Raw genomic sequence first — 23,695 nt, 5'->3', positions numbered from 1 at the left:
GGTAGTGGCCAAACATTTAGCCCAGTCGCAAATGAACAAAGCCAATGAATATTACATCAAACTTTGTCACAAATAGGGAAAAAAACTAAAGCTCCAACTGGTGACAATATTTTGCAAAACCTCAGCAGGAAGAAAAGGCCATTATTATTCAGGATAACGTAGAGTATCAAAAAATAAAAATGCCCAAAAGGCATAAAACTGCCCTTCAGATTTCTGTTTGCATCCATCGTGGGTGACACAGATGGTTGCCTAACAAAATCATTTAATGCTAACAGAGATATTGTACACAAAATAATGAAGTACAAAGTATAACTGTTATAATTATAGATAGGTATTTTAGAAATAGCACTTTCTATTTTCATTAATAAAAGCAGCTGTCATTTTAGATAATTTGTTTTCAAAACTTTTCAGGACAACTTCAGGAATTACAAAAATGTCTGGCTTCTCTGTGTTAATTTTATTTGAAATGCACTAAACAAGAGAATGATCTGGTTATGGATAATGAATGAAGATAAACTTGAGGCAAACACCAGCTGATGTTTCATAGATCTAACGAGTCAGTGTTTCTGGGCGGGAGCTGGTGGTTTTATTAAAAAGGGCAGAGGTGCTTATTCTATTTTGAGATACAAGTGGGAACTTTTCAATTCTTTACATACATTTCCATTATAAACATTTCCATTGGGCAGAGCGATATCTCTGTTAACTAAATTCATTGAAATACAGTTAAAAAGTTAACCTGAGGCTCAAGATGGCAGACTGAGAGGACGTGGAGCTCACCTCCCCCCGCCCACAAACACATCAAAAATATACCTATATGTGGAACAATTCTCATGGAAAACTAACCGGAAACCGGCAGAAGAACTCCTATACAGCCAAGGCTGCAAAGAGAGATGGCCATGTAACCAGGTAGGTTGGGAAAAAAAGGCATCAGTTTGGGACCTGTACCTCTGGGAGGGGTCTAAGAGGAAAGGAAGGACTGCGTGGTTGGACCCTCACCCTGGGAAGTGAGCCACAGGCTGGGCGTCCCAGTCCTGGGGTCCTACATGGAGGAGACAAGCCCCCGTGGCTGCTGGGAGAACAGCTGGGACAGACAGAAGGGCTGGAGAAGCCTAGACTCCACTCGCAAGGAACGCGCAGGTGCTGGCTTGCCGACAGACAGGGCAGAGCGAGCTCGGGACCAGCGGCGGCTACCTCGCTGTGCCCCCCCGTCCAGGCTAGGTGAACAGTCTGGTCCTGCTCACTCTGCAACATGGCTTGGCATGGGATCTAGGGCAACCAGGACCTGGGAAAAGACTCCATCTAGGGACGCAGAAATGGCCTGGGGGCCTGGGGTGTGGTCTCGATAGGCTAGTGGCCATTGCTGGTTCTTACTAAACAGTGCTTCTGAGGCAGCCCAGACCTCCGGTGACAACACAGCTCCTCCAGCCCCCACAATCAACACACTGTGACCCCCATTCCCGGCTGAACAAATGCTCCAACCCTGCCCACTCCACATCACAGCTTGGCATTGGATCTAGAGCTGCCAGGTCCTGGGAGAAAACTTGATATAGGGGCACAGGAGCAGCCGGGGGAGGGGCCTGGGGTTTGGGTGGGGCAGTGCAGCTTACTCTGGTAGCACCATGAAAGCAGCACAGACCCCTGATGGCAGTGCAGCTGCTGAAGCCCCTGCGACTAGCTCCCAGCCAAGCAAATGCTCCAGCCCTGCCCCCTCCATGCCACAGCCTGGTGCTCGATCTGGGGAAGATAGGTCCTGGGAGAAAACTCGATCTAGGGACAAAGAGGAGGCTTGGGGGCTTGGGGTGTGGTCCACGTGGGGCGGCGGCGGCCATTGTTGGCGCTTACACACCCCAGAAGCAACCCAGACCTCTGATGGCAGCTCAGCCGCTTCAATTCCTGCAACCACAAGCACCGACCCCCAGTCCCAGCTGAGCAAACTCTCTGGCTCTGCTCACTCCATGCCACAACCTTGCACTAGATCTAGGAAATGACAACAGGCAAAGGATGCAAACTTGGGTTGCATCTGAGCAGAGCTGCAGATACCTACACAAGCAGCACATCAGACTTCTGTAAGCGCAGTAGCCTCCCTTACTTCAGCACTCTCCTCCACTGGGGCAAAGGCCCCAGTGCCAGGAGAAGGCATAACGCACACTTAAAGGGAACAGAGCCAGCTGGAGCCCAACCCTCAGGTCTTCCCCTCCAGCAACTGTGGAGCAGACCCCACCCCTGACATGGCTCCAACACTCATGGAGCAGAGAGGAAGTCCTGCCTCACACCTTGCACAGGCTCTAGCTCCTCCAGCATCAACCACACCCCCTATCAAGGTGATAGCGGCCAGCAGACCCTGAGGAAAGACGTGGCTGGCATCCACATCAAATCCAGTCCTCACACCAAAGACACTGGGCACATGCAGTCTACATGGGGATGCTGTCACATAAAAACACCCCCTTAGGCTTCCCTGGTGGCTCAGTGGTTAAGAATCCGCCTGCCAATGCAGGGGACACGGGTTAGAGCCCTGGTCCGGGATGATCCCACATGTCGCGGAGCAACTAAGCCTGTGCACCACGACTACTGAGCCCACGTGCCACAACTACTGAAACCTGCGCACCTAGAGCCTGTGCTCCACAAGAAAAGAAGCCACCGCCATGAGAAGCCTGCGTACTGCAACGAAGAGTAGCCCCCACTCACTGCAACTAGAGAAAGCCCAGGCAGAGCAATGAAGACCCAGTGCAGCCAAAAAAAAAAAAAAAAAAAACCCTTCAAGGCCACAATAGATAACTGTTTCACCTAAATTCATAAAGACAGAGAAAGTTAAGTAAAACGAAAAGGCAGAGTAACTACTCCCAATTGAAAGAGCAAGAGAAAACCCCTGAAAAAATAATGGAACAGAGATAACTGGTCTGCCAGACACAGATTCAAAAATTTGGTAATAGGGACTTCCCTGGCAGTCCAGTGGTTAAGACTCTGCGCTTCCAATGTAGAGGGCACAGATTCGATCCCTGGTCATGGAACTAAGATCCAACGTGCCACGTGGCACGGCCAAAAACAATTTATAAAAGACAAGAAAATTCTTAAAAGTCAAATCACAACTCTCACGTTGTGCATTTAAAAAAAAGTTGGTAATATAAATGCTAACTGAATTAAGAAAGACTATCAATATAAATGCAGATCATCTTAACAAGGAACTAGAAACTATAGAGATGACCCAATCAAAAACAGATAATTCAATTTCTGAGATAAAAAACACTCTAGAAGCAATGAATAGCCAAATAAATAATACAGAAGAATGCATAAATGGTCTGGAAGATAGAATAAAGGAAATTAATCAGAACAGCAGACAGAAAAACAAATGAAAAAAATGAAAGCAACATATGAGATCTATGGGATAATATAAAACATGCCAACATATGCATAATGGGTTCCAGAAGGAGAAGAGAGAAAGAAGGAGATCAAAAATGTATTTGAAGAAATTATGGCTGAAAACTTCCCCACCCTAAAGAAGGAAACATATTCAGGTGCAGGAAGCACAGAGGGTCCCAAACAAGATGAACCTAAAGAGAGCCACACTAAGACATAATAAAAATGGCAAAAGTTGAAGATAGAGAATTCTAAAGGCAGCAAGAGAAAAACAGTCATACACAAGGGAAACCCTATAAGGCTATCGGCTGATTTCTCTGCAGAAACTTTTCAGGCCAGAAGGGAGTGGCATGGTATATTCAAAGTCCTGAAAGGGAGACTCTGCAACCTAGGACACTCTACCCAGCAAGATTATCATTTTAAACAGAAGGAGAGACAAAGAACTTCTCAGAGAAGCAAAAACTAAAAGAATTCAGCAATACTAAACCTAACCTAAAATAAATGTTGAAGGGTCTCCTCTAAATGGAAAAAGCAGCAAGAACCTATAGGAAAGGGAAAATTCCAATAGGAAAGGAAAATATATAGTAAGGCTGAAGATCACTTAAATAAGCCAGTATGTAGATTAAAAAACAAAAATTATAAAAGCAACCATAACTACAATAAACAGTAGTTTATTGGGATAAGCATGAAGATGTAAAAAATGACAGCCAAAACACAAAATGTGGGTGAGCAGAGTAAAAAATGTAGGTTTTTTAGAATGTATTTGAACTTAAATTATCAGTTTTATCAGTTTAAAGCAAGTAGATATAATTATGGGTCAACATATATGAACCCACAAATAAAACATATAAAAGAGATACACAAAAATCAAAAAGAAAGAAACTCAAGCATACTACAAAAGAAAATCATCAAGCTACAATAGGAAAAACAAAAAGAAAAAGAAATGAACAAAGAAGAACTATAAAAACAATTGGAAAACAAGAAATAAAATGGCAATAAGTACATACCTATCAATAATTTTGGAGAGGATGTGGAGAAAAGGGAACTCTTGTACACTTTTGGTGGGAATGTAAATTGGTGCAGCTACTTGGAAAAGAGTATGGAGGTTCCTTAAAAAACTAAAAACAGAACTACCATATGATCCAACAATTCCGCTCCTCGGTATATACCCGGAAAAAACAAAAACTCTAATTCGAAAAGATACGTGCACCCCAATGTTCAAAGCAGTACTATTTATAATAGCCAAGATATAGAAGCAACCCAAGTGCCCATTAACAGATGATTTACATTAGAGGATGTGGTATATATAATATATAAAATGGACTATTACTCAGCCATAAAGAAGAATGAAATGCTGCCATTTGCAGCAATGTGGATGGACCTAGAGAATATTATGCTTTTTGAAATAAGTCAGAAAGAGAAAAACAAATACTATATGGTATCACTTATATGTGGAATCTAAAAAATAATACAAATTAATGTATATAGCAAAACAGAAACAGATTCACAGACACAGAAAACAAACTTGTGGTTACGGAAGGGGAGAGGGAGAGGAGAGAAACAAATTAGCGGTAGGGGATTAACAGATACAAACTACTATATATAAAATAGATAAGCAACAAAGATTTACTGTATAGCACAGGGAAGTATATAACCTATAAAGAAATATAACCTGCAAAAATACTAAATCACTATGATGTACACCTGAAACTAACACAATATTGTAAAGCAAGTATACTTCAATTAAATAACAAAGTTAACCCGACACTCTAATCTCAGTGGTGACCAATGTCTTGTCTCATACATATAATTTCTAAATGATCAGGTTCAAAGCACTTTTATGATTTTTCCATTAATTAATTATTTAACTGGCTAATTAATTAATGACTCTTTTTTGTTTCGAGGACAAGAAGAGAGACTAGATGATCCATTGTTGAAAACTTATCTGTATAACAAAGATTGTGTTTTCAGTAATTCTCAGGATATCTTATAATTAAATATTATAGGGGAATGACATAATGACTATCCATTCTTGCTATAAATAAATATAATGCAATGCTCTGATGGTGACTAGATATTAAACTGTTTATGTGTAATTTCATACTTCATATTCAACATCATTATTATATAAAATTCTTTACATATCATTTTGAAGACTCAAAAGATTTTCAAAAGTAAGCAAGATTTGAAGTTACATTTAAAGATGAATTTTCTTATCAAATCTGTTAATTTGGCCCACTCCAGTTTCCTTGAACATTGGGTCTATGGGTCATTATTGATTTTTATAATTCATTTACAAAGCATGCCAGGAATTAAAATATGACTCATGAACACTAGAACAAGTTTATGGGGAAATACCATATTGAAGAAACTAAAGATGGAAAAGGCAGCCATCAAGCTATGAAGAATTCAAATTTGTTCACAAATTTACATGAAGTATGCTACGTTTGTTCACAATTTAGCCTAATAGAAAATTTATTTATTAAGCAACTTCCACTTACAAAATACATTTAATATTCTATTACACTTAAATTCCATTTGGAGTATGCTACTTTTAGTCTTGCAAAGACCTTAAAAGCCTAAAAAGGAAATTAAAACAAACTAATATGACCCGTGGTTTCAGTACATAAAGCACATATCAAAAAAGAGAAGTATAGCTATTACTCAGAACTGCTTACTTGCAACCATGTCGAGTGCACTGTCCTCTGCCAGAACAGAATTTGAGACACGATGGACCAACATAAACTGCAGGGCAAAAGAGAGCATGTGAAAGATGGCAAAATCACTGGAAAGACGACCAAGAACACCATCAGCATGTGAAACAATTTTGTTGAATTTTGTTTGAAGCAATACCCATGAAATCTCGTTCCTTGTATGTATGTTGTGCACAGGAATCCAGATGACATATAGAGTGCTGCGTGACAAGGTAAGTGCTTAGTTACAAATCTGCCAGAACTCTTTTAACCTAAGTAATCCTTTCAAGATTTTAATCTTTCATAGCAGAGAAAACAGGACCATATGATTTGGGTTCCTTAATGGAGTCTCTTCAGCTAACATGATTTCAGGCAGAATATTAGTGCTTCTGTTTTGAACTCTCCACAAAGTTTATATTCTTCAGGTGGAAATAAAGAATTTAGAAAGGATCAATTTGATATATCAAAAAATAAATAGATTGTAATTTAATTAAAAAAACTATAATTTCATTTTCATCTGAGGAAAATCTATACCACTGCAGATGATTGTTATATGTATTTTTAAACATTAATTCATCCTTCCTGAAGTGGGGAGTTAAAATCTGTGGTTGAGCATAAAGTCTTCTCTACAACGCAGACCTTTTTTTAAATGGTGGGCTTGACTGATAATGATATTACAAACCTAAATTCTAACCTTGGGAATGCTGAGAAAAGGGCCCCTGACTGTCGAATGGCAGGTTCTGAGATACTCAGACTCAAATACATTTAAAGATATTAAACCTTTTGATAATCAGTACAATCAGTAACACACCAAATAGTGTGAAAGTGGGACAAACCAATGAGGAATTAGAGACGCAATGATTACTGAGACCTCACGTATTCAATTTCAGGCATAAACAAATTTACTATTCATTATCATTTTCTTCTCTGTCTTGTAATCACATCAAAAGAGTTAAGCAATTTTATTTTTAAAAAAAACTTTCCTGTGGTCTATGCTTCTACAAGCATTTAATCCCTGGAAGTCAATTAACAGGTGCAGCTGTTAGGGAAATGAGAGCTAATGAGATGCAAAGCAGGCCAGTGGAAAAACTCTTTCTCAAGGAAACTGTTGGTTTAAGAAGAGATTAGATAGCTGGCTCAGTTATTCAAAAGGTATTGGTTTTAGGTGTCAAAAAACCCTGGATTCAAATTCTGGCTTCACCTGGGAAACTGTGGATAAGTGATTTATCCTGTCTAAGCCTCGGTGTCCCTATTCTTTAAAGTGGGATAATATTCCTTGAGGAAAGAATAAACTAAATGTTTCATGCCTGGAACCTGGCACCATATGGTTATGATTTTCTCATACTGGAGTCAAGTATCCTTTGCCACCTTCCTGCCCCACCTGCTTTGATGGCTCCACTGGACACCGAGTGCTGAGGAATCAGAAAGGGGCTTCATCCTTCTTTAACATGGAAGAGTGTATGGATTGTTTTCCCAGCCCTCTTGATTTTATGGCTGCTGTAGGATTTGCTCTAAGTCCTGTAAGCAGTTCATTGCATTCTGCGGGGCTGCCCTATAGTGTACCAATGTCATACATCAAAAAGTCCCCATCACTAAAAAAACTCAACAGTAGAATAAGACTTTCCAAGTCAATGAAAAAACTGGAAATAAGAATTTTGTTGTCATCTTTCCCTGCTAATGATGAAGTCATTAAGACTTGCAGTATGAGTAAATTTACAGGCTCTGTTTTTCTAAGAGTGTGGAAAAGATAGTTTTCTTCACTATTATCATTAATGCAATCAAGTTTAAAAAATTAAAAAGTGGTAATAAACATACTGGGCTCTAGGATCTTACACTTTGCTAAGAATTTCAGAATAATTTCCAATATTGATCTGTTTTTTCTGTTTGTTTTCTTTGATATAATTCTGAAATTCCATAGTGAAATGGAGGAGACTTCAAGGGTTCTTTGGCAAGTTGACACACAATTCCCTTGGGAAGGAGTGACGATGTGTCCTCCTCTTGCCTTTCGAAGAAACCAGAGAGCAGGTTCTGCTTCTGCGAAAGCCTCACGTATAGAATAATATCAGAATTTAAGAGATTCTGCTTCTAGTTCTGCATTCGACCCACACTCCTAACCATGCCTATTCCATGTATTTTTATCTTTTCTCATTCTACTCAAAGCTTGATGCTGGGAACTCAGGATGTTATAGCAAACACTTTCTGACTTAGAATCATGTTGTATTAGCCTTCTTTAGGAAATTTAGATATTCTTTTCACAGGCTTATATGACTTCATTTGTGCTCTTAGTTTCCTTATATGCTTTATTTCATTACTGATTTTCCAATTTCTTTTATGATTTTTTAAAGTAATCTAAGTTCATTATAGGACCATTGAAGAGTATGACAGCAGGAAAATGTCATCCATATCCCATAATCCAGAGGCACATACTCATTCCCTAGAGCTAATTAACAGGTGTAGTAATTCAAATACTATGCAAAATAGTCTACCAATGGAGAAATTCCATTTTAACAAATTCATCCTTAGACATTTTTGCAAATACACTATGTTTGTGTCCATATGTTTATATCCATACAGCTCATATGGTCTTTGAAGTCTGGGTCTTTTATTGGTCTTCTTTGAATACAGATTGTTTAAAAAATTTACATTGGCTCATCAGCAAATTATCTTGCCTGAAGTTACTCCTGAGTTTCAAGAATGTAAAACTTCTTGAATTATGTATCAATTTTTAAATTTTCAAAAATAACAAAAATATTATTAAGAGATGGAAAATCAGCATGAAACAACGGTGTAGGCTTTTCCTACTTTATAAAATGGACACAAGTCAGTGGCTATACTACTAAATTTGCTTAAGTATTGATATTTTGTCCTTCCTTCCTTCCCTCTACTTCATTGTAGTATAACTCTTCAGTCAGATTTATATACTCTCTGAAAATAGGGAATCTATGAATCTGCTTGTAACGAGAATTATTAAAAGAGTTGGCTATTAATAAAAAATATAACAAATTTACGGTCATGCACTCCAATAGATTATATTATCTTTTCTCATGTGCACTTGTCATAAGTGATACTGGCTTTAATGTAATGCAACAACATTGTTTATCAACAATTCACTTAAAAATTAAAGATAACATAGGATATTTTATGTATTTCTGAATTTTCCTTTTATACTGTTTTCTGAAAAAGAGGTAAAAGTTTCACTTCAGAAGTTTCATTTTAGAGATGATGTTTCCTGATGTGTGGTGTCTGCATCTACAGGAGAAGCATTCCAGATGTTGTGGTAGTTACTAAGAGAAGAATGGGTCTTATTTTAATACATGCAGGATGGTATGTATGTTAATTTTGTATAAAACATTCAGGGAAAATGTTAGGATATCCCTTGTCATCAACTGCAAGTCTGAGTTTCACGACTTTATGCATTTTAAAATAATGTATGTTGAAACATTCTAGCCTCTAATATTGCTGACTCCACTGTCTTTTTTTCTGATTGTGCATCCCTGGGCTTGTAACGGAATGCTAAGGAGAGAGGGAAGAAAGGGCATTTAATGAATCGCGAGACCATGACTTAGAAGGGTGATTAAGTCTGTGCTGATGAACAAAAGCACAGGAAGACGCTACATCAATGGCATGTGATCATGACAGACATAAACTAACCATTATCAATTGCCCACATGTTTCCAAGGATTGGTCCCGTTTGTCTCCAGCAAATTCTGGTATCCCGGGTTAGTGCTGCGTTAGGAAGGGGAATCGTTATTCGGTTCCACCTGCAAGAAATTTAGCACAAAAGAGCTTCTTAGCACAAAACAGCTTCACATCCATGTTCACATCTTTTGAATCTATTTTACATGCTTTTGATGTTCTAGTCTCTGTATGCTTGAGATAGCACTTAAGTTTGATAATGAACTCTTTAAATTCACCTGTGGAGTTTGTTGATCTATTTATCCAGTGCTTATCCTGTAAAGTGGCAAGTATTTTACATAGTCATCTTTAATTCTCTTAAGAGTCCTTAAGGGGGTCAATCATTGTCCTTAATTTACGTGGAAAGAAGTGGAAAGTTAGAGTAAATAGCATTACACAAGTATCAATAGCCGGCAGGATTTGAGCCCAGGTTCAATTCCAAAGCTTGACTTTCTTCCACTTGTCTATGCTGCATCTTTTCTTAAGTATTTTGGCAATAAGCCTTTCGGCAGTAACTATAGGGTCACCGTATAGAACTTAAATTTATGTAATCCAAAATATAAAAGCTAAATACCTAAAGAATGAATGACTCTACAAATTGTGATCTTGCATCAGATTTACCAAAGTTACTGTCTTTTTTAAAAATGAGATCACTACTGAATCAGCTGAAAAAGAGAAGGCAGCTTCCTTACCTATTATGCCAAAAACACTAATCTCAGGCTTACTCATCGACTTTGAGTCTGCAACATGGATTCAGATCTCTTGCTACGTTAGAATGCACTCACCCACTGTAGTTTTCCGAGGAGTAGATCGTGCTATGGGGAAGGTGGGGTCCGGCACAGATCTCAGGCAAACATTCAGTGTGGAGCAGGGACCAGGAACGCCCATGGTTGGTAGAAAACTCTAAGCTGACACTGGTAACACCAGACCAAGCACAACAAAAAAGGGGCAAAGATAACAAATGAAATGAAATGACTCATCTCTGGCGAGGTACATTAAACATCTGTAGAACTATTGTAAAAATTTTTAAGATGCTGTTTCCAAAGTGATTGTTTTCCCCTCTACTGAAGTCTGACCAGCTTTCAAAGGGCAAGCAGTTAAATTACTGCTATAGAAACAAAATATGTTTTACAGACAGCAAATGGGAACTTGAGTTTGTGCTCCTGAATCTGATAGATGGCAAGGCAATTACCACGTCTCACACTGCCGCTTCATCCTGTAAATGTCAGACTGACAAAATCCTTAGAAAGGACAAGGGCAACACTTCAGCAAGTGAAACCGAGAAGTCATAGCTCTTGAAGTGCTAATTGATTTCCGTGCCTATTATTACGGGGTCACTAACCAACTTGGGTCAAGCTTTTCTTTGTTTTTTTTTTCTGCTCTCTCAGCAATCTGTTGGAATGGATGGCTGCCACAGCTCCTCCAAACACCTCTGATACCTAAGACCAAGCTCTTAGAATAAAGCCATTTCTAATCAAAATCTATCTAATCATACTCTACATATTAATTGAAGAACTTTTTTCTTCCTTTGAGGGAAAGTGTGTATTTTGTTAATGGATATTTTATTAAAAATTCAGCTGAAAACCTACTGAGAAGTTGCTCTGATTTAATAGCCAAGTCCACGTGTTCATTGTTAATTTGTCCACAGGCGCACAGAATGCGGCTTCCTACCTGTTCCCAGGTTGCTGTGTTCCACATCCCAGATTAATGGAAAACTGTATCATGTGAGACATTGTAGAAGGGAGAACAGGTAAGACGTGGAAAAAATCTATGGCCCAGACATTCCTATTATGTCCTTGATGGTTCTTTTGTCTGAGACAAAATCTGGTAGCAGGAGTCTGAAGTTCAGGATTGATGACTACAGAAACCAAAGATGGAACCTTCAAAACAAAGGAAACCAAAATCACTCATAACCTTCCCTACGGCAGTCTGTGAATTCTCCTAAATTCAATCTTGCAATTACTATGTACATAACTGCCATTGATTAAGCACCAAGCAATATTCTGTATATTCCATTTGTTATTTCATGTAGAAGATGCTGTCCTCATGGGGCACTCATTTTAGTCACTCAGAATTCCTCCTTTGCAGACACCTGGAACTCCCTGTGTGTGACTGATCAGGCCCTCTCTACCTGAAGATAAACTGGTTTAAGGTCTTTAAAAGTTATCAAAGCATATGTATCCATTTTATCTACCTTAGCACAAGATAAAGGTAACTTGACATTTACATTTCATCATCAGTCTTCTTTAAAGCGTACTGTATAATATGAATTCTTTGCCAAACTAGGTATTCTGAAAATAGGACTCCAAGCAGAAACAGCCAGAGCAAAGAGTTAATCCATGATAAGTGACGTATTGATTTGGTCTGAGGCATGCAGCTGACCAGAGCAGGTGTAACCCTACCTAGTCACAGCTGGAAGAGTGGTCCATTATGAAATCCCAAATGGTATAACTTGGGTGACCGTAGCATGTGGAGTGTACTGGATACATTCTTTGGTTGTCCCCTATTCTAGCCTTGATGTTTATCTCCTGTCTTCCTAACTGAAGCTATGAGATGCTAGAGGCTGGCTGTGTTCAAGCTTTTTAAAGTCCCGAAGGTGCCATCAACGTGGAGGGAAGGCTAACTAATAATGAATGTGTGAGTGTACTCTCAGCACAAATATATCTACTATTAGAAAAGGATAATTTTATACCATATGATAAGCATCACATCATTTTGAAGATGTTTGCAAATAACCAGAGCCAACATCTGTCCTAAATCCAAAGGGCAAATCTCTGGCTCCAAAGACTCAATCTCTGGCTCAAATTATCAAAGAAAAAAGCAAAGGTAATAACAATCTGTACTTTTACAATGTCTTCTGCCTAGGAAACCTCAAATGCTAAATTAATACTCACTATGCCTGATGCCAAGTCTGTGAAGCTGCATAGTTAGAGCCACTTTTAGGGCTTTCTTAGGGATGAGAATAATTGTCAGAGTACTGGGCTCCTCCTTATTGTCTCTAATGGGCTGTAATTCACTCTTCCTGATAAAACCTCACTTTTTGTTTATATCAGGAAAAAAAGTGAATGCTAAAATAATGTCCATGTCACTGTTTTAAAGAAATGTGGCAACTTTCTGGGCTGCCAGAAGAGAGATTTATCCTCTAGCATGGCATCTAGCATGGTCTTCATGGTTTTGACCTGTACTGGGGTGGGGCCATCTGACACACAGATTGGCATGGGTACCTTATATGAGGAATAGGAAAGGGTATCCAGTGTAATGTGCTCTTTTCTTCCTTCAGTCTTTGCATACAGGATGATATCATTTTCATGAGACTCTCCAGGGTCACAAATCCCTCCTGCACAAAACATTTTAAGTGTTAGTACCAACTTGCATCCATTAACATGTAAAACATAGTGTTAAATTTCAGGATAAAAAATAATTATGAAACCCAGATGTCACTTAAGAATGACCCTAAACAAAGGTAACCAGACCCAAAGAAAAAATTTACGAAGATAGTTCAGATAGGCCATGCTAAAGATCAAAGACTTGACATTTGTGAAGGCCACAGTAACTATTTACTTAATGAGATGACTCAAATAATAGTCTGCAACAAACTGTGACTACCTGTCCATATTTTAACTCTCATTAAAGAAGTGTGCTCTGCTTTTTAATAAACCATTACTTCCTTATATTTGAGGTCTTTACGGCCAAAGTTCAGAACCTATTGATTATGGTTTTAAAAAAATTGTGGTGACTCACTGAATCAAGGATTTCTGAAGCAGTGTGTTACTTAAACTGTTGTATGTAGTATCTTTAATATTTTAGCACATATTAGGTATTTGCTTTTTTTTTTTTTTTTAGTACTTAGGAAAATTTTTTTTTTAACATATTTATTGGGGTATTTGTACTTTAGATGCAGTTCATTTTACATTTTTCATTTTTACTTTTGGTATTTCATTTGATTCTTGGAAGGTATATAGAGTAGTTTACTCCCTATCACACTACTTTATAGTCATATGAAATGATATAAAGTTAGAACTGAGAGGTAGTTAAGATCATCCTGATGATGCAACTGAATAACAGAGCAAGTACCTGAAACTGAAGATAATTTAACCAGTTGGTGGAAGAGCCAGGAGTTGATGTTATGTCTTAGCCTTTGACCTTCTATTCTACCACATTCGGCCAATAATCCTTATTACTGCTGGCTTCTATCAATTGTCTGCTTAACCTGGATTTTAAAGGATTACATGTCTAACCAGAAACCTCTCCCCACCCACCATTATCCTTCATAACAGCACCAAACATAATAGCAGGAGTGGCGATATGTACATGGATTTCCTGGCAAATATTCTACCCCTAAGGTCCAAAATTTATAACATTAACTTTTTATTATTATCTTTCAAAAAAACCCTCTTCCAGTTCTTAAATCAACCACCGTCAATGTTAATTTTTATCTACAGGCAATTTTTGTTGCTAATACTATATGGTGACAAAAAAGCAACTTCAAAAACTCTAGAATAAAGTTACCCTTTAAGAGTTAATCTAGTAAAATCAATAAATAATGCCTGAGACTCACCATCTGTATAAAAAAATAAAGTGTCAATTACTGCAAGTGTCTGGCTTAAACTCGATCTGGGTAACTGGGGTCTGGTCCTGGGGAGAAATTACTGAAATGTGATGTTAAGTAAGAAAGCTAGAACCTGACCAGTACAAGAAAGACCATGATAACAGAAGTAACTTGGATGGTGGTATTTGTGAAATCTGGCATGTTACATCTGTCAGACATATGTAACTTGGCATATAATAAGTATTTACTGAGTTAAGTAATCTAAACTGAGAATAGAGAAGCCAGATATAAGGATAATGTAGACCTCATCCTAAAAGATGTTTATTGTTCAACGGCAGCAACCTGTCGAGAAAAAGCTCATGATTTTGACAATTGATATCATATTTTTAGCATTTCATTACACACTTTAAGATTATAGTAAATATAGCAAGTAAAGCCATTCAAAATGACAGTCTGGCGGGCGGGGGAGAGGTGGGGGAAAGACCTCCATGAAAACTAAATTCTCTTTTTTAAAATGTAACTTTGAAGAATTGACTATTGAGCCCATATTAAAGACTTACCAAAAAAGAACAAAAAAAGGTGAAAGGTCACAGGCAGTGTGGGTTTAAAGCACCACATCCAGAGACACAGGAACTGAACCATCAATTCTCTCTAATTTCGTTAAAATTTGTTCCCTGTAAATCCTCTCTGCTCTCTCAAGAACAGTTCGCGAACTGCACCTGAGTTTCAGAGAGAACAGAAACCCACATGGGAGGCTCATCCAGCCCAGAATGACAGAAGAAGAAAGTCCAAAAGGAGCCAAGACTTTAAAATGATGACAGACTTTATCTGAAAGATCCCTCTTGGGGCAATTTATCAGTTCTGTGAAGTTTCAGTGACAGCAGCTCCTACAGAAAGACACGGATTCTTCTTCGGCTTCATTCACTTTGATGTATTGTGGAAAGGTATGACTCAAAAGGCGTTTTGTACAGCAATTAAGGTACAGAAAATTTCAATAGAAACTAGATGGACAGCTAGTTTTAAAGTATTTTAAATCCTGTGTTAAGTAGATTTAAGACACTTATTTATATTAAGAAAGTGATTTTTTTTTTTTATTGACTATGTGCAGGACATTGGGCCTGAACGGGAGATAAGCCCTGACCTCAAAAAGTTTGTAATTTAGCAAGTAACTAATACATATGTCTAATATACATGAAAGTATGCTGATTAGCAGTAAACTGTGTTGTGCTGCCATAACTGCAGTCAAAATTCAGAGAAAAGAGATACAAGTGTAGGCTAAAAGAGCTCGGTATATAGGAGATGCTAAGTAAATATCTGTTGAAGGAATAATAACGAAACCAAACAAAAAAACCCAAATGAATGATGTATATTACGTTATTTTTGTCATGTTCACTGCATTCTGGCCCTAAGAACAGTGCTGGATACTAGTCCTCAAATAATTTGTGTTGTATAAATGAAAATGTGTGAATGAAGGAAATAGACCTTGAACCAAACTTTGAAAGTTGAGCAAATTTTCCAGAAATGGTAGTCACAGCAGACTGATATGAACCAAAGGATGAAACCAGGAAGGACACGTAGGCAGTGTCTAAGAAGAAAGGAGTGTGATCTGGTCTAGATTAACAATCAGTCACTGATTTTCCTAAGGCATCATACTTAGTGAGGGGTTACTTATAAACTGTCTATCGTATCTTAAATCTCTTCCCATATTGTTTTCTTTTCTATCAGCTACCAAAGTTTTGAAGTCTTTTCTGTAGAATCCAGTCTTATCCTACTGTCATCCTGTCCTAGCCTAGCCTAGCCTAGCCTACCCTATCCTATCCTAAAAACACCTTTGCTGGATTCTGCTTTCTCCTCAAGGTCAGACCCCATTTCTTTCCTTGTGTTTACTGGTGAACTTCCTGAAAGAGCAGTTCTCAGTCAGTGCCACGTCTCCATTTCTTTTAACTCTATGCTCTTTGGCTTCCCAGGCACCACACCACGGGGAGTCACAGGTGGGCTCTCAGCCCTGTCCTGGTTGACCTCTGTCTCTGTGGCCTTCCTACACTGCTGATCACCTCCCTGTCATCCCATTCCTGAACCACTCTCTTCCTTTCCCTCTTTAGCATAGAACCACGCCTTCCTCCTGCATTTCCTTATGCCCTTTTCTCAGCATCCTTTGTCTACTCCTTTTCCTTCTACCTATACTTAGGTGAGGGTTCTCCTTAAGGAGTTTTCATGTCCTTTGCTTACTCTGTCTCCTGCTTGGGAGAACACAGCAACTTTAGTGGCTCCGGTTATCACCTGTATGTTGACAACTTTCAAATCCGATTCAACCCCTGAGTAGAATTTCTGCCTTCATATGGAGAACCCTCAACCTCAACAAATCTAATATCAAAATTCTCTACTGCACACTTGCTCTTTATTGTGATCATACTTATTTTTGACATTTCCTAGTTTGGGAAATGGCACCATTCTTCCAAACACCCAGGAGAGAAATGTGTCCTCTCAAGACTGTTCTCATAGTCCTTAGTCAGTTGGGTGTGAACTTCAGTTGGTTCCTTCTCCAGTTATTCTATCTCTGTCCCCTCCTGTACATTATTGCCACCATCATTGCCATAATTCCTTTGTTGCTTGGACCAGTGCAATAGCTTCCCTAACTTAGGGTTGCCAGCTAATATACATTGCATGACCAATACTTATACAAAAAATTATTCGCTGTTTATCTGAAATTTAAATTTAAATAAGTCTCCCCCACCACTCACTAAATCTGGCAACCCTATCCTACCTGGTCTTCTATCCTCTAATTTCTGATTATTTCAGTCTTTCCTTCACACTATGCCAGAATTATCTTTCTAAAACAAAGATGAGAATATATTATAGAACTGACAGAAATCATCTGATGGCTCCATGTTGCCTAGAGTAAGAGAATCCAAATTCCTCAGTATGATGTTAAAGAAAGTCATTCACTACTCTGGCTTCAGTTCACTTTTCTAGTTCCAGCTTATGTCTTTCCTTTCAACTATACTGGGAAAATCACCCAGCCCCAAACATGTCATATACCTTTATACTTGTGCTTTTTCTCAAAATGCTGGCTTAGCTTGAACCTTCAAGGCCAGTTCAAATACCATCTCCTTCGTGAAACTCTACCCTAATCCCTCCACTACAATACCCAGAGCTTCCTCTGCACTTCCATAACATTTTCATTCCATTACAGCCCAACTGCAATCTCTTTTATAGTTAAGTGTTACTTGTGGGCAAGGGCTCTTAAGTAATTTTTATACATAAAAAACCAAAGATATATTGAGTCTTAAGTATTTATTAGACACCATTTTGAAGGCTTTGCATGTATTAACTCATTGATCAGCAACTCTGCGATTTAGGTATCATTATTTTCCCCAGTTGTAGTCTCTATATATGCTAGCTCAGTGCTCTACATTCAACAGGAACTCATTAATTTTTTTAATCGAATGGAGATGCTTTTATTTGGGATAAGGTACTTTGGGTCTATTCAAGTGAATGTTTTCCTCAGAGTCAATATAATTTTAAATGATTCATTAATAATCTGCTTTGTTCTAGAAAGAATTAAAGATGACTTAATCTCTTATATAAAGATGACAATCTCTTATATAAAGGCATTGAATGGTTTGATTTACCATAATTTACTACTAAAAAATGAAGAATTCAAATATATTTTGTGAAAAATGAAAAAAAGGGAAAATACTTAAATTAGATGGGCATATTAAATGTTTATTACAATTTGCCGGGGGGTGAGGGCGGTTCTTAAAGTTTCCCAGGAATCACTCTTAATAAAATGAGAGCCAGTTTGAATTCTAATTATGTAAAGGAATTGAGGTCTGGGTCTTTAAATATACAACTCATTTCAGAGTTAAGGTGAGGATATCCTTATGGCAGGAAGATTACATTATTGTATTTTATATCCACAGCTTCCCTGTTACCAAACAGATCATTATTGAAAATGAGGTAGCATCACACAGGCAACGTATTTGAGAGCATGATACAATCTGAAGTTTGCTTTGCCACTCTGAGCTGTAGGAGGTGAGGAATGTGAGAGAAATAATAGCCACTGCAGAAGCCTAGACTTGGAAGGTCTGTTTGTCCTGATGAATTGACATCTTTGCTAGTAAGGTCAAAGGTGGATAATGTTTATTTCCTGTTTCACTTCCAGGTGTTGCCTGTGCTTTTCCAGTCATTTAACAAAAAAGGCATGTGACACCTACTCACATTTCTGGAATGACATCCAGTGAAAGAGTATGTAACTGTGGCTCTTGCTGACGAAAATGATAAATTTCAGAGGACACCCATTTCAACCCCCTAATTCCTCCTTTGGTATTTTTCTAAACTTTTAACTATTTATTTGCTCTGCAGTCATCTGAAGAAAAATAACATCTTATAAGCACTTTTTTCCTATGTTTGCCAACATATTAGAAAGTATAGTATTAAAGCATTAAAAAGTATAATAAATCTGTTTCTTTCTTAGCTTCCCACAACAAAAGAGTTATGCAATGATGAGATATCCATGAAAACAAATGATTCACCTCGATGATTGTATTTTGGGGAGGCTAGAGGCTTTGGACAAAGGAGTTACTTTGTTCTTAGCTTCTCTCTCATTGTCTTTTCAGCTATGACCATTGCAGGAAAGGTGGAAGGAAGGTCTTAAGGCATTTTGTCTTTAGGCCTAGTCATGCAAGAACAAGACTAGCTCTTGCACAGGATGGTTCCAGAAAGGCTGGTGTGAGGCAGGTGTGAGCACCACAGACTTTTGCTCAACCAGTAGAACTCATAGTTCATGAATTTTAATTTTATATTGTAGACAACAAACAATCTTACTTCCTCAGGAATAGGTGCTCATCTAGAATTTGCCCTAGGTCAATAAAATTTGTTCAAAATGTACCTACCCATAACAAGGTAAAACCTCAGGTTCCCGTAACCAGTTGTGTCCAGGTAAGGAGTGCATATTTTCCTCTCTCCATCTTTGAGGAAGACCATTGATAAACCTGATTCTATTGTTCCACATTCTGTACCAATGACAGCTCCCAAGATGTCCCACCTTTAAAAAATGACAATCACTAAGAGTTAAAATAGTAAGTCAAAACTTTATAGAGTATAACATTTTACTTTTAATGAGGAACATATGCTTAGTAATGAATAATTCTGAAATAAAGATGTGGTACTACAGGGACTTCCCTGGTGGTGTTGTGGTTGAGAATCCGCCTGCCAATGCAGGGGACATGGGTTCGATCCTTGGTCCAGGAAGATCCCACATGCCGCGGAGCAACTAAGCCTGTGCACCGCGACTACTGAGCCTGAGCTCTAGAGCCCACGAGCCACAACTACTGAGCCCGTGTGCCACAACTACTGAAGCCTGTATGCCTACAGCCCATGCTCCGCAACAATAGAAACCACCACAGTGAGAGGCCCACGCACTGCAACGAAGAATAGCCCCCGCTTCCCGCAACTAGAGAAAGCCTGTGCATCAATGAAGACCCAATGCAGCAAAAAATTAAAAAATTTAAAAAAATAAGATGGGGTACTACAGATCTTGGGTAATGAACAAAGTTTAAAACACATTCCATTCACAATTACAGTTTTTCTGTAGAGGCTAAGTTTAATCAATACTATGTATAGTGTGTCTACTACATGATAGCCTTTATTCTCAAAGCACTTACAGTTGAGGTGGGGAATCAAATTTGAACTAAGGAAAAAGGAAATCATAAAAGATAGTGCCATAATATCATAAATACTTGTATGCTGTTTTGCACACTAAAAAATAGTTATAGGATGAAAAGTCATACAAGCTGACAAGAATCTAGCAAGTTTTCAAAAAGGGGATGGGATTTAAACTGTCAAATAGGTATTTGAATATGTAGGAAAATAAAAATATCTAATATATAAAAACTCTTATATCTCCTTAGTATTTATCTCTGCTCATATCTAATTTGGCCACCGCTTTTCACACAACTAACTTGCTTACAGACAGAGGAAACTGGGACACACAGAGGTAAGTGGCTTGCCTAAGGCCAACTGCCTGTTTGGTTTTAAATTGAGATCTTCTGTTTCTTAGTTCACTGTTATTTTAGTAGTTAGAGTTCTAAAGAGGACACTGTGCCAGGACAATTACGTTGAACCGTTTGAGACCAAGATGTTTAGGAAATGCTTAATTTTTTGTCTTTTGAAAGGTTATTATCAATCATTCAAGGAGAAGCAGTTCTTTTTCTTTTTCTTCTTTTAAAAAACTTTTTATTGCAGATACTCTCCTTGTGTTACAGTCCTTCAGATTTATCATTTCTTTTCTTTTTTCTTTAATTGGAGTAAAATTGCTTTACAATGTTGTGTTAGTTTCTGCTGTACAATGAAGTGAATCAGCTATTCAAGGAGAAGCAGCTCTTAATAGTACTGGACCACTGTAAATACCAGGAACCTCTCTCGACTCATACAAGAAAATTTCACACTGGTTCATTGGTCTTTCACCTGCTCCATTTATCCCAATAAAGCCACTCAGCCTACTGCTCCATAAAGCAAGTTAAGGTTATAAATGATGCATATGATGACTCCTTTTAGGCATCCATCTGCTTTAGAGTATTTTTAAAATGAAAAATTAAATTGGAGAAGATCAGATTGTCATGGACTGAAAGAACGTTTTATTCAAGTGAGAAATGAGATTAGTCGTCTTTTTCTCTTATTAGCTGTAAATGATTAACTCTTTTAGATTAATCTAAAGGAATTATTTTCATTGACTTCTACCACAGAGAGGGCTATATGAGATATGATCCAGGCTATACATTTCTTTTTAATCTTTATTTTAAAGTCCAACATATTCAATTTTACTCCAGTCTTTATTTATCCCACTGTAACTGTTGGAAGATAACAAAAGTGAGGTTATTTTCTTTAGAAACCCAAATATTTAAAATCAAAGGAAATGGAAAGTTTAGTTGGCTCTGAAGAGAAAAAAGCAGAGAGAAATCTGAAAATCATTTTGTAGAAGTCTCATTGCTTTAAATAAATTATCTTGCATTTATTAAAAATTCAGTAGGAGCTTCTTGTAGCACAAGCTCATTCTTTGTGAATTTGTATAAACGCTGGCTCGAGCTTAGTTGGAGGCAAAGCATCCTTGAGGGGATCCCAGAGCTGCATCAACTACTGAGGGACCTCAGAGATGCCCTTTCACCTGTCTGGACTTCAGAATCCCTCTCTGTAAGGTTGCAAAGTTGTGGTCTTTTCCAATTACAAAAATGTCATGGTCTCTGACTCTCTCTTAATATAATAATTACATGAAGTAAAATTATAGCACAACCAAATCTTTGAGGCCAGCAGTGGTATTTAAAGAGCTCTATAGTTTTGGCAATATCTTGGATGGCACCACAATTTCCCTGAAAAGGAGTGTTACTTTTCTATGGTTTAAATTATGTTTTCTCCAAGGAAATGTGGTTCTTTGTGAACTGCATTTGAAGGAATGTCTGCTAGAGGGGAGAACTCTCTACAACATAGCAATTTATATTTATCTTTGATGGCTAATTCTAAAAAAAGATCCCTTACATTATTTATTATAAATACATTGGTATCTATTATTTATAATAGAGTGGGCCGAAGTTGGAACACACACAAAAAGTTTAATAATCAATAAAATGCCTTAAGGCAACTTCGTTCCTTAGAGGTAGCAAGGTCACAATAATATTTAATTTATATTTTAAAGTGTGTCCTTCTACTTTCTGTGTCAAAAAGAGAGTTCTTTTTGTAAGCAAAAATAATTTAAAGAAGTTTCTTAGCTGGAAAGCTGATGATCCTCCCTATCAGCTGCTTTGGAATGTTTTGAGAATAAAATTAATTATGTTTTAATTAGCTTATACTTTAATAGTTTTAAGAAGGATATGAGAGTATATGTATAACCGATTCACTTTGCTGTATACCTGAAACTAATACAACATTGTAAATCAACTATACTCCAATAAAAATTTTTAAAGAAGAATGATATGAGAGAGCAAAACTTAAATGTTCTCACCAAAAAAAACCAAAACAAACAAACAAACAAAAACAGATAAATATGTGAGGTGATGGATATGTTAGTTAACTAGATGGAGGGACTCCTTTTACAATGTGTATGTATATCAAATCACCACAATGTACACTTTAAATATCTTACAACTTTATATGTCAACTGTATCTCAATAAAGCTGAAATTAAGAATATTTTCTTCACAAGCTTAAAAAGAGAATGATACATATTCTTTGAAGGGCAATCTGGCAGTAACTATCAAAATGAAATTACATACATACATATATATGTATATGTACATGTACATGTTTGATTCTCTAATTTTCTTTTAGGAATTTCTCTTTCAGAAATACTTCAACAAGTATACAAAAATTTTATTACAGTATTCTTTGTCTATCAATAGAGGTTTACTTAGATAAACTGGTATAGTGTCTTTCTGAAATAATGGTATAGTGTCTTTCTGAAATAATGATATATATTTATTGACTAGAAGAGACATTCATAATATATTGTTAAGTTTTAAAAAAACAAGTTGTGGGACTTCCCTGGTGGCGCAGTGGTTAAGAATCCGCCTGCCAATGCAGGGGACACAGGTTCGAGCCCTGGTCCACGAAGATCCCACATGCCGTGGAGCAACTAAGCCCATGTGCCACAACTACTGAGCCTGTGCTCTAGAGCCCGCGAACCACAACTACTGAGCCTGCGCTCTAAAGCCCGCGTGCCACAACTACTGAAGCCCGCGCACCTAGAGCCCGTGCTCCACAACAAGAGGAGCCACCACAATGAGAAGCCCATGCACCGCAACGAAGAGTAGCCCCCGCTCGCCACAACTAGAGAAAGCCCGTGTGCAGCAAAGAAGACACAACGCAGTCAAAAATAAATAAATTTATAAAAAAATAAAATAAAATAAAAAATCAAGTTGAGTATAGTAAGGAAAATGTGACTCTAGTGGTTTTTTTTGTATAGCCAGCAAAATTTCTGAATGATATATGCCAGAATATATGCCTACATTTCAACAGTGTGGAGTGGGATTAGCATTGGAGGACTTTTAATTTTTACTTTGCACATTTTTTTTTTTGCAAAAGGAAAATCATTTTCAGAAAAAAGAAAGGTATTCAATTTATAATTCAGAATGAAAACAAATTATCTCATCATAGGTTGATGAAATTACTAAGAATATGAACATAGGCAATGGTGGTCTTATATTTTAATCATTTTTTTTCCTACAAATATTGGCATAAAAGGCTCTAAAGGGTAGTGGAACATTTCACATTATCTATGAAAATTTTTTTTATTATATTTCCCAGAATATATTAAACCACCTAAAGTTGGTGACTTTAGGTTTGAACTAAGATATAGAATAGAGCCTGGCTATAAGATCCTACATTTACCAAATTCATAAGGTTTTTTATCTACTAGATATTCTCTGAGGTTG

The 23,695-nt window shown here is 37.6% G+C and overlaps 1 protein-coding gene across 1 annotated transcript in view; it reads right to left on the bottom strand.

The window, feature by feature from the left end:
• Positions 1-23,695, bottom strand: part of RELN (reelin) — a 535,801-nt gene that overhangs the window by 167,524 nt on the left and 344,582 nt on the right. Inside the window, exons 12-17 of the mRNA XM_061197622.1 lie at positions 19,167-19,318; positions 12,947-13,059; positions 11,394-11,602; positions 10,508-10,636; positions 9,699-9,808; positions 6,033-6,099 (exon numbers count right to left, since the gene is read on the bottom strand). Coding sequence (XP_061053605.1) covers positions 6,033-6,099; positions 9,699-9,808; positions 10,508-10,636; positions 11,394-11,602; positions 12,947-13,059; positions 19,167-19,318 — 780 coding nt within the window. The remainder of the gene's footprint in view (positions 1-6,032; positions 6,100-9,698; positions 9,809-10,507; positions 10,637-11,393; positions 11,603-12,946; positions 13,060-19,166; positions 19,319-23,695) is intronic.

The sequence above is a fragment of the Eubalaena glacialis genome, chromosome 8 (assembly GCF_028564815.1).
Source record: "Eubalaena glacialis isolate mEubGla1 chromosome 8, mEubGla1.1.hap2.+ XY, whole genome shotgun sequence".
NCBI lineage: Eukaryota > Metazoa > Chordata > Mammalia > Artiodactyla > Balaenidae > Eubalaena > Eubalaena glacialis.
This window is presented reverse-complemented; position numbering and strand designations above follow the sequence as displayed.